Source organism: Eretmochelys imbricata, chromosome 3, assembly GCF_965152235.1.
Source record: "Eretmochelys imbricata isolate rEreImb1 chromosome 3, rEreImb1.hap1, whole genome shotgun sequence".
NCBI classification, from domain to species: Eukaryota; Metazoa; Chordata; order Testudines; family Cheloniidae; genus Eretmochelys; species Eretmochelys imbricata.
This window is the reverse complement of record NC_135574.1, coordinates 159,227,411-159,239,702: the sequence shown is the minus strand read 5'-3', so window position 1 is coordinate 159,239,702 and position 12,292 is coordinate 159,227,411. Positions and strand designations below refer to the sequence as shown.

Sequence of the window (12,292 nt, the reverse complement as noted above, 5' to 3'; positions counted from 1 at the left end):
GAAATACAACCTAGATGGAGCTACTATAAGGTGGATGCATAACTGGTTGGAAAATTGTTCCCAGAGAGTAGTTATCAGTGGTTCACAGTCAAGCTGGAAGGGCATAACGAGTGGGTTCCCAGAGGTATCGGTTCTGGGTCTGGTTCTGTTCAATAACTTCATCAATGATTTAGATAATGGCATACAGCAGGGGTCCCCAATGCGGTGCCCACGGGCGCCATGGCATCCGCTGGAGCATTTTTGTGCGCCCGCACGACACCCCGCTGCCAAAATGCTACTGAGAAGCGTTGCCGTTTCTCGGCGGCATTTCGGCAGCGACACTTCTTGCTGCTGCTGCTTTTCGGTGGCAGCAGTTCGGCGGCGGGGTGTCTGGCGCCCGCCACAGTCTTCTGGGAATAGCAATATGGTATGACAATACCAAGCTGGGAGGGGTTGCAAGTGAATTTTGTAAAATTCAAAACGATCTGGAGAAACTGGAGAAATGATCTGAAGTAAATAGGATGAAATTCAGAAAGGACAAATGCAAAGTACTCCACTTAGTAAGGAATAATCAATTGCACGCATACAGAATGGGAAATGACTGCGTAGGAAGGAGCACCGCGGAAAGGGATCTGGGGTCATAGTGGATCACAAGCTAAATATGAGTCAACAGTGTAATGCTGTTGAAAAAAAAGCAAACATCATTATGGGATGTTTTAGCAGGAGTGTTGTAAGCAAGACATGAGAAGTAATTCTTCCGCTGTACTTTGTGCTGATTAGCCCTCAACTGGAGTATTGTCTTCAGTTCTGAGTGCCACATTTCTGGAAAGATGTGGACAAATCGGAGAAAGTCCAGAGAAGAGCAACAAAAATGATTAAAGGTCTAGAAAACACAACCTATGAGGGAAGATTGAAAAAAATTGTGTTTGTTTAGTCTGGAGAAGAGAGAACTGAGGGGACATGATAATAGTTTTCAAATATGTAAAAGGTTGTTACAAGAAGAAGGGGGGGGGGAATTATTCTTCTTAACCTCTGAGGATAGGAAAGAAACAATGGGCTTAAATTGCAGCAAGGGAGGTTTAGGTTGGACATTAGGAAAAACTTCCTAACGGTCAGAGTGGTTAAGCACTGGAATTAATTGCCTAGGGAGGTTGTGGAATCTCCATCACTGGAGATTTTTAAGAGCAGGTTAGACAAACACCTGTCAGGGATGGTCTATATAATACTTAGTCCTGCTTTGAGTGCAGGGGACTGGACTAGATGATCTCTTGAGATCCCTTCTAGTTCTATGAATCCTCATCAAAACATTTCTTGGCTGCTCCTGTTAAGCAGGGCCAGTTCTAGGAGTGGGTGAGCAGGGTGGTCTGATGCATACTGGTTGTTTTTGCTCTGCAGTTGCTGGAGTGGGAGCTCCAAAAAAGTTTTCCATGCTAGTCAGCAAAACAGCTAGAACTGCTCCTGCTGCAGAGTCTTCCTCTGCAGCTGAAAGGGGTACGATGCAGCACTGCTCCTCTAAGGAGCAAAAGACGTGGGTCACCGTTCCAGGGCCCCAGTAAAAGAAAGGAACAAATCTCCTCTTTCCACTTTAAATAAAAGTGGCTCAAGGCCTGTCGTAGGTCCTCTGATACTCCCAGAGAACAAAATACCCATACTGTACTTCAATACCACCCAAGAGTCAGTTTTAAGCTGCCTGTGGTATGGAGTCTATGGTACTGCTGTATGGCCTTTTGGTATCAACCTAATCAAATTATTGTTACTCTTGATACTTTTAGCTTCAGCTTACATTTCTGGGGGACCTGAAAAAGGCACTCACTTTCACTGGGGTAGGGGGTTGGGTTTCAGGATGGGGTACAGGCTCTGGGCTGGGGCCAAGGGATTCGCAGTGTGGGAGGGGGCTCTGGGCTGGGGCAGAGTGTTGGGGTGCAGGAGGGGGGTCAGGGCTGGGGCAGGGGTGCAGGAGGCAATTTAGGGTGCAGAAGAGGGTATGGGGTGCTGGCTCTGGGAGGGGGCTCCAGGCTGGGGCAGTGTTGGGGTGCGGGGGGGGGGGGGGTCAGGGTGCAGGCTCCAGGAGGGGGCGCCGGGCTGGGGCAGAGTGTTGGGTTGCAGGAGGGGGGATCAGGGCTGGGGCAGGGGTGCAGGAGGGGTACAGGGTGCTGGCTCTGGGAGGGGGCTCAGGGCTGGGGCTTGGGGTTCAGGAGGGGGGTTGGGTTGCTGGCTCTGGGAGGGGGCTCAGGGTGGGGCTTGGGGTGCAGGAGGGTGTTCCAGGATGGGGCAGAGTCTTGGGGTGCAGGAGGGGGGTGAGATTCCCCTGCTGGGGAAGGGGGTTGGTGTGCAGGAGGGGGTATGTGGTGCTGGCTCTGGGAGGGGGCTCAGGGCTGGGGTGCAGCCTACCGCCAGACATCACTTACCTCTGGCAGCTCCCGGTCAGTGGTGGGCGCAGTGAAGCTAAGGCACGCTCCCTGCCTACCCCGGCCCCACACCGCCCATGGAAGGGGCCAACGCGCTTCAGTGGCCCCTGGGGGGGGCACATGGCTCTGCGCACTGCCCCCTCTGCGAGCACCACCCCCGTAGCTCTCCTGGCCAATGGGAGCTGCAGGGACGGTGCTTGCAGGCAGGAGCAGCATACAGAGAGAGACCCCTGTTCCCTCGGGTTGGGGCAGAGTGTTGGGGTGCAGGAAGGGCCAGATTAACCTTTTGTGGGCTCCGTGGAAGCAATGGAGCATCGTGTGGGGAGGTCAGGCCCCGGATCAAGGGGCCAGCCAGAGGCAATGGGGCATGGCATGGCATGGCAGGGGTGGCCCTGCTCCACCCGATGCAAGGGCACTATTTACACACCAGCAGTTGCCAGACGCACAGTGGCCTGCCCGGCCCTGTGCTGCCAGCATACCCCTTCCCTTTGGGGGTGGGCCCATGCCACTCCACACAGGCCCCCCCCCAACACCCCTCTGACTCCCTATGGCCAGAGGCCTCCCAGACCCACTATTCCCAGCACCGCCACAGACCCACCCACAAATGCACAGCGCCCTTCACACCACCCTGCCCACAGCCCCACCACAACTGCCCAGCACCCCCCACAGAACCCCCACTCGCTAGTGCCCCAACACACACAGATCCTCTCCGCCCTTTCTTAGCCCAGCACACCCCCCTCGCCCCGGCTCCCCACAGACCCACTCCCCCAAGCCCTGCCTCCCATCCGCACTCACCGGCCCTGCTGGGAGGTGACTGTCTGCTGGGCTGAGCCAGCAGCACAGCCAGGGCTGGTCCCAGGACCAGCAATCGCGCCAGCCCTTCAGGAGTGGCACAATCAGCCAGCCAGGACCTGTCCCGACCGGGGTCCCTCAAGACGTACTTGCCTGGAGGGGCCCAGCCAAGCCCTCCACACTGTCTTCCCCCCGTACCTGGCTGAGACTGGCCAGGCTTCTGCACCAGTCCCAGGCAGCTCAGCTCCGGGAAGACAGGCAGGGCCCCACAGGTGGTGGGAAGTAGAGACTGCCAGTGCGGCCAGGGGGCAGAGAGGAGCCCTCGGAGCAAGTGGTGGGCGGGGAGGAGCCAGCATGGTCTCGGGACACAGCGCAGACAGAGCAGGCTGGGGTCCCTTCTGAGCATGGGCCCGGCTCCGTGGAGCCATTGTAAACCTGGCACTGGGTGCAGGAGAGGGTACAGGGTGCTGGCTCTGGGCTGGGACAGTGTGTTTGGGTGCAGGAGGGGATATGGGGTGCTGGCTCAGAGAGGGGGTCTGGGCTGGGGCTTGGGGTGCAGGAGGGAGTTTGAGGTGCAGCTTCCTACTGGGCAGCATTTACCTTCGTTGGCTCCCAGTCAGCGGCAGGTGCAGCGAGGTAAAGGCAGGCCTCTGTCTACCCTGGCCCCACACTGCTCCTGGAAGGGGCCAATGCGCCCTTGTGGCCCCTGGGGGAGGGGCAGTGGGCATGTGGCTCCACACGCTACCCTTCTCTTCAAGCACCACCCCCAGAGCTCTCCTGGCCCATGGGAGCTGCGGGGCAGTGCTTGCAGGCAGGAGGAGCGCACAGAGGGAGACCCCTGCCGCCCCACCCCCAGGGCCACGCTGGCTGCTTCCGGGAGTGGAGCGGGGCCGGAGTAGGGAGTGTGCCTTAGCAGCAGCCACACTGTGCCGCCAGAGATTGCGATCGACCGGGAGATCTTCTAGGATCAACCAGTCGATCGTGATGGACCGGTTGGTAACCACTGCTCTAAAGTCTAATATGAGTTGGATTCAAATTTGGCAGTAGGTTTTCCCTTCGCAGTGCACCATGCCCAAGAAGAAAATATTCCAAAAGTTATTTCAAGTGGAAAAGACAAAGCTGTTCATCTGAGTATTTTAAATGGCAAAAAGAGGTAAGGACATATGAGGTAGATGGCTTAGCTAATTTTTGCTTCAGCGAGAAGATCTGGACTCCATGGTAACGAGTGCCATGTAAACATTTCAAGCCCTAGTAAAATTAAAATTACTCTAGATCCAAGCGGGAGTGTGCATGATTTATTTTACCCCTGCCAAGCACATGGGAGTTGAGTGACTGATCTAGCTTATATAACTGGCTTTCCCAGTCCTGAGATCAACGCATGTTGTGATTTGCCACTTATGTTGGCCACAGCCTAGGTAGAATGTGTATGTCAGTGTAGATTTCACAAGAGAGGGATACAGCAACATGTAGCTCCAGAAACATAACTATCATTGATTAAAGTAGAGTCATGACTTTTCAAGTCAGAATATCTAAAATTATAATTTCACACCTATAAACAAACCAAGTCTGGTGGGTTAGTTCACATTTAGGAAGCGACAATTTAGAGTAGATATAAACATCTGGTGGTTCACTTATGCCACAAAAACGGTATTACTAGTTGAATGTATGTTAGTTCTTCATTTTGGAGATTAGTTCCCAATGTGTAGGATAAAATATCCATATACAGTAAGCCCTGGAAAGCAGGACTATAAACACTACGTTTAGAATAATAAATTCAACTCAGTGATAGCGTGACAATTGCATTTTTATCTTTAAGCCTTTGCTCCAGCAATAAATAGGAAATTGGGAGTGACAGACGGACAATTTAAAAAAAATGGTTTGGTTACTTTTAATTGATTTATATAGTATGATTCATTCATTGTTTATTGCAGAAATGAAGGAAAGTAAAGTCACTGGCACAGTTGTTTTGCATTCTCTCAAAGTGAAGTGGGTAGTGGCATTAATACTTTCACAGCCAACACTGGCATGCACTTTCTTTGCAAGCAATACTCAGCAACTGCTGGTCTCAAGCAATCAACTCTTTCTCATAATACTGTAACCAGATGCTTCAGAGCTGCCTGTTTTGCTCCTGTTTCCTGCAAGGTTACACTGACATAGAACGAATACTGCTTCCTGCACAGATAACTTGGAGCTAATGGGCATTCTGACTTTCAATCAGAAAGGAACACATCTGCCAAATTCAGAGTCACTGTTTCCTTATAGCTAACCCCCCCTCTCCTTCTGCTCTTCCTGAGGTGGTTGGGGAAACAGAGCACCCATAATGTGCTATCAATTGTGTAGGGGAAAAGCTTATGACAGGTCTATTAATCAACAGTTTTACAGCTTCTCGTCTGGAAATATTTACTGTTCTAGGTTTCAGTGTTTTGGCAAGTAATTAATGATCAGAAAAGCATTTATATTTACTATGTGAGCCAGTCACGTATTTCCCTTACCATGCATCTGATTTAGAAGCAATAACTGCTTAGGCAAAGGGAGGAGGAGAGCATTTTTAAAGAGTGACATTGCTCAAGGACAACAATTGGAAAGATGTTTGCTTTAAATATTTCTCCTTCTGAGCAAAATGTCTCCCTTTTAAAAAGGGGATTTTTCAGAAAATAGAAGAGAGCAATTTTGTTATTGAAGGGTTAAAATCCATTGCTGATGTAATAACCTGGTATATGGATTTGTGTACAGGCCCAAAGTCCAGAGTTTGGTCAAAAGGTCAAAAGCCTAGCAATAGCTAAAAGAAATCAAAATAACCAAAGAGAACCTTGCTTTTGCTAAAATATGGCCTCCTCCCACCTCCCTTTCCCAGGGACCAGTACCTGCCTTAAAACACAAATGAACTTAAAAAACAATCTTTATTGCCAGGTTTCAGAGTAACAGCCGTGTTAGTCTGTATTCGCAAAAAGAAAAGGAGTACTTGTGGCACCTTAGAGACGAACCAATTTATTTGAGCATGAGCTTTCGTGAGCTACAGCTCACTTCATCAGATGCATACCGTGGAAACTGCAGCAGACTTTATATATACACAGAGAATATGAAACAATACCTCCTCCCACCCCACTGTCCTGCTGGTAATAGCTTATCTAAAGTGATCATCAGGTTAGGCCATTTCCAGCACAAATCCAGGTTTTCTCACCCTCCACCCCCCCACACAAATTCACTCTCCTGCTAGTGATAGCCCATCCAAAGTGACAACTCTTTACACAATGTGCATGATAATCAAGTTAGGCCATTTCCTGCACAAATCCAGGTTCTCTCACTCCCTCACCCCCCTCCAAAAACCCACCCCCATACACACACAAACTCACTCTCCTGCTGGTAATAGCTCATCCAAACTGACCACTCTCCAAGTTTAAATCCAAGTTAAACCAGAACATCTGGGGGGGGGGGGGTAGGAAAAAACAAGAGGAAATAGGCTACCTTGCATAATGACTTAGCCACTCCCAGTCTCTATTTAAGCCTAAATTAATAGTATCCAATTTGCAAATGAATTCCAATTCAGCAGTTTCTCGCTGGAGTCTGGATTTGAAGTTTTTTTGTTGTAAGATAGCGACCTTCATGTCTGTGATTGCGTGACCAGAGAGATTGAAGTGTTCTCCGACTGGTTTATGAATGTTATAATTCTTGACATCTGATTTGTGTCCATTTATTCTTTTACGTAGAGACTGTCCAGTTTGACCAATGTACATGGCAGAGGGGCATTGCTGGCACATGATGGCATCAATCTCATTGGTGGATGTGCAGGTGAACGAGCCTCTGATAGTGTGGCTGATGTTATTAGGCCCTGTGATGGTGTCCCCTGAATAGATATGTGGGCACAGTTGGCAACGGGCTTTGTTGCAAGGATAAGTTCCTGGGTTAGTGGTTCTGTTGTGTGGTATGTGGTTGCTGGTGAGTATTTGCTTCAGGTTGCGGGGCTGTCTGTAGGCAAGGACTGGCCTGTCTCCCAAGATTGTGAGAGTGTTGGGTCATCCTTTAGGATAGGTTGTAGATCCTTAATAATGCGTTGGAGGGGTTTTAGTTGGGGGCTGAAGGTGACGGCTAGTGGCGTTCTGTTATTTTCTTTGTTAGGCCTTTCCTGTAGTAGGTGACTTCTGGGACTCTTCTGGCTCTATCAATCTGTTTCTTCACTTCCGCAGGTGGGTATTGTAGTTGTAAGAAAGCTTGACAGAGATCTTGTAGGTGTTTGTCTCTGTCTGATGGGTTGGAGCAAATGTGGTTGTATCGCAGAGCTTGGCTGTAGACGATGGATCGTGTGGTGTGGTCAGGGTGAAAGCTGGAGGCATGCAGGTAGGAATAGCGGTCAGTAGGTTTCCGGTATAGGGTGGTGTTTATGTGACCATTGTTTATTAGCACTGTAGTGTCCAGGAAGTGGATCTCTTGTGTGGACTGGACCAGGCTGAGGTTGGTGGTGGGATGGAAATTGTTGAAATCATGGTGGAATTCCTCAAGGGCTTCTTTTCCATGGGTCCAGATGATGAAGATGTCATCAATATAGCGCAAGTAGAGTAGGGGCTTTAGGGGACGAGAGCTGAGGAAGCGTTGTTCTAAATCAGCCATAAAAATGTTGGCATACTGTGGGGCCATGCGGGTACCCACAGCAGTGCCGCTGATCTGAAGGTATACATTGTCCCCAAATGTGAAACAGTTATGGGTAAGGACAAAATCTTTATTGCCATATTCTTTCACTGTTTCTTTGCTTTTACCCCTAGATATGTATTTTTAAACAATCAAAGGAGCTACTTCATTCCTATAAACCCCAAAACAAAATTCAACAAATGTATTTTATACTAATACATTTATTAAAGTACTAATTAAATGTTAATTTATTAACTTAAGACCATGGGCGGAGACACTATGTAACCTTTGACCATTGGCTACTGTGCTATCATGTCTTGCTGCTAGACCTATCCGGGGTTGTGGAACTGCCTACCCCGTCACTTTCCCCCGCCCATGGAAAATCCATATATTCCATTGTAATCAATTAACTAACAGTGTCTCTAAGCCTAATAAGCAAGGTAACACTCCGTCAGCACTGTACTTCAACTCCTGTGCTTAACCTCTACACGGTGTAAATTTATATCCTTTAGTTATGTAAAAATCAATATCCTTTTAGTTTTCGGTAATCCCTTAGAATGTAGGGGCTTGTCTACAAGAGGACACCCAGGAAAGTTCTGATGAATCAACTAAAGCTGAGAAGTTAATGAGCGAGACAAGGATATTAGACACACAAGATGGGTGAGGTAATATATATATATTTTTTTAATCAGACCTGAGGAGGAACACTGTGTAGCTCGAAAGTTTGTCTCTTTCACCAACAGAAGTTGGTCCCATAAAAGATATTACCTCACCCATCTTGTCTCTCTAATATCCTGGGACCAACTTGGCTACAACACTGCAAACAATGTTAATGAGCGGAAATTAAAGTGCATTAAACCTGAGTGGACACACTCCTTCAGAAGTAAAGTGGGCGTAGCTGGTTGTAGCTTAATCCTCCCTTAATTTAGCCCATGCGTACATGGCAAGTTACTGTGCAGCAAACTGGACTGCAACTCTACAGTGCACCACTTGCTGCACTACTTGTAACAGCCCATGTGGACACTGCTACACCGCAGTGAAAGTCCTGGAGTATGGCCCTGGCATTCGACATCCTGGCTTGCTGCACAGCAACATGTTGTGTAGACAAGCCCACATCTGTATTAGCTTCGCACTTTTAGTTAATTCATCTTAACTTTCCTGAGCGTCTCTGTGAAGACAAGCCCCATCATATTAGCTACTCAAATTAATGCTCCCTCTTATACTTGTTTCAGCTTGATCCTATAGGAAGGGAAGTTATGAGCCACTGTTTCCACAGAAAGCAGTCAGCTTTCTGGATTACAGCTTCACTGCAGGAGCACAGCAAATAGTTTAGCTCAGCCTGGAAAAGAAAGGCTTATAAAACACAACTCTTATCTCCCTGGAGTGTTTAAAAACCAAACATTGCAGCACCAAGAACCCAACCTGATTATAAGGAAAAATGAAACTGACTATGCTGATGTAATGTGCAAGCTAAGGAATATGAAAAGACCAAAGAGCAGTTTGATAAGTTGGCTTTCTAAAAAATTTGCTTTAATAAGCTAAGATCCTCTTAGAAACATACTGTAAACACATATGGGAAAGTTCTTTAAACGATACATATTTTTGAGAAAACTATTCAGATAATTTCAGCTGAGACATCTTGCTTGGCCCATATTGTAACAATGAGAAAATTCTACTTCAGAAGATTTGTCAGAATATGCTAAATTAAGAGTGATTCAAAATCATTAACAGAGATAGTAACGATAAGGCATAGTATCTTCCACTTTTTGCTTCTATTACTTATGTCACAATTTCTCCTCTCCTTGTTAAGAGGTACATGAACCCAGCTTGTTAGAGCATTTGAGACAGTAAAATTATTGCTCTTTTAAGGTGGAGCCCTCCTCCCACACACTATAGCAGGGGGCTGCAGACTTCCATTTCTTAATCCTTTGCATGAACCTTTAAAATTAACCATCTTTCAGTCCGAGGAGTTCCTTTTAATAAGATGAAAGGGAGGTTCTCAAGGGTTCTCAGTTATGATGGCACACACCCATCAAAACAGATCAGACCCAAATTTGGGAAGGGGGGGGGCTTAAAAATGATGCAATAGCATATGGCTCAACATCTTCTCAGCCCACTTACCTAGTTCTCTCCTCACAGAATGCAATGCTCTGAATAACAGAGCTCATCTTCTGAGAAGGTGCACTTTTCATGTACAACTGAAAATGAATTGTTTGAAAAGTCTAACGTTTTGAAGGGATGTTCATTATAGCTTCTCTGCCTGTTAAATAGTTCATGGGTTAACAGAGCACTGAATTTTAGAAATTGTTCTTCTATGCCTAAAAGTGTAGTTTTACAATCAGAGGGTTGGTGAGAAGCAGAACTAGAAAGTCTCCATCTTACATTTTACTCTGTTTAACAATCCCAACTTAACCATTGTCAGAGTGGTAATTAAAACATGGCAGATATCTGCAGATGCAGCACTTAGTAAAAAGTCAAATGAAACCATGGTCAAACTTCTGTTCCAGCTGTGTTTGAGGAGATACAATTCTAAGAGATCAGATGCTACCATTATGAGCCTCTTCAACAAAGCAGAATGACGGTCTCTTTCAGGAGTTGGCCAATTTTATCATTTGCTCAGCGACTGACGCAGCTCTTCATACATTGCTTGATCCTAACAATGCCAAGTTAGGTGGGGAAAAAGAAAAGATACTTCAGCACAGCAAGAATGCATGCAATGTTTAAAGGTGACTTTACACACATTTTCCACTAGGAAAACTAAACAGAAATTATCTCCGTGCCTGGTGGCTAATATTTGGCTAAAATATTTAGAAAAGAAAATCCAATTGGAGGCTAAAGAGGATCTCTTTTATGGGATTCACTTAAGACAAGTCACCAACAATCTGTAATTATTAACAGAAGACTCTGTTAGCAGGGTTCTTGTATAAGACACTGCCATGCTTGTCTGACACCTTGTCTATGCACAGAACTGCACTGGTTTAAATTTAAGGTGTGATTTTGAACCAATTTATTTAAACATGCAAAGCCCTGTGCAGATAGGGTCTTATTCTGGTTTAAGAGCAATTTATTTTGGTTTAGTTTATGCCTATTCCCAATCCTAAACGGAAATGACAGAGACCATGCACACAGACAGGGTTTTGCCCTGGTTTAACGAAATCTGATTTAAATTACAGTTTAATTAGCTAAACTGTTATACTCTCTCATATAGACTGCTCCTATTCCTGATCTTCTTCCACAAAATGGTGCAGGATGGGGTGATGCAGCTAATGTCTATATTATTTGCCAGATCAAACTTATCTGGCTGAGTGGGAGCAGCAGTTGGAATGGGGTAAAGAATAAGGTTCAAAATGCACTTTTGCACTCCAAAACACCCTCACCACCAGAGAACAGGTGCCCTAAAATGTGAACAATTCAGCAGTTGTTTTATTGCATTATGTAACTCTACTACAGCATCACCTCACATTATCTGTGGTTGCACAGCAACTAGCCAAAACAATCCCATTCCAGTCTTTACCAGTGTAACAAATAGGCAATTGTCCTACATGCTGCTTCGTCAAATATGTACTTCTCCAACCACTTGAATTCTTGCCTTTGGAGAGCACTTCTCAGAGCTTGTGCAGCATAGAAAGTGTTTAGATAAAGGCAACAGAAAGCACAGCAGAGAATTTCTTCTTGCCTGAATCTCTTGTGCTGGCCCATCCCTCACACTAAAAGGAAAGGGAGCATTCACACCGATACTCTGTTCAGAGGATTTATTAGCTAACAGCCCAAGTGAACTTCAGGAAGGAACAAAGCTATAAGATAAGAATTCTACACACCCAGGCTAGAAACAGAGAACTTTTTTTTTTTTTAATTAGCATTACCATTTCCAATAAATTTCCCAATTTTCTGCTGCAAGAATGGGACTCCTACTACCATCGTGCCATGTTAAAGAGGGTTTTCTGATTTACAAAGTGACCTTCAGCCTAATTCAGCTATTTGAAGTTTATCCCCTTAGTATATATAGAAAATATTTTATTTTCAACTAGTATGATTTAAAGGTGGAAGTCTAAACCATAATTAAGCAGTGGTTAGTGTCACTATTGTTCCATTAGGAGCAGGAGAAACAGCTCAGATCTGGCAAAGCTTTCCAAACGGAACGTAGAAAGTCATAATGCATTTTGGGGGGGTAAAAGTTGGCTTTCTTGGGAATGTTCTACTGGAAGGCAGGGTACGGTGATTTTAATCAAAGAGATTTAAATCAACAAGCAGGAAACCTTGATTTAAATAATAAATTTTAATCTGGTTTTAAATTTGTACTTCTCAGTTGAGTTATTTTCTAAAAAAGGTTGATTCTCCCTGGTTGGTAACCATTAAAATATGTTCATTTGAAACTAAAAAATAGACTTTATACTAGAGTTGGTAATTTTTTGGTAACCAGGATACACTATATTTGCATACATTCATTCGAGCAATTATATAGCTTAACACACATTTATTCAGATTCTTAA

General features: G+C 45.9%; 1 protein-coding gene across 1 annotated transcript in view; it reads right to left on the bottom strand.

The window, feature by feature from the left end:
- Positions 1 to 9,310: 9,310 nt before the first annotated feature.
- The window catches only part of NVL (nuclear VCP like), a 74,036-nt gene continuing 71,054 nt past the window's right edge, over positions 9,311 to 12,292 (bottom strand). The window contains exon 23 of the mRNA XM_077813698.1: positions 9,311 to 10,455. Coding sequence (XP_077669824.1) covers positions 10,411 to 10,455 — 45 coding nt within the window. The 3' untranslated portion in view covers positions 9,311 to 10,410. The remainder of the gene's footprint in view (positions 10,456 to 12,292) is intronic.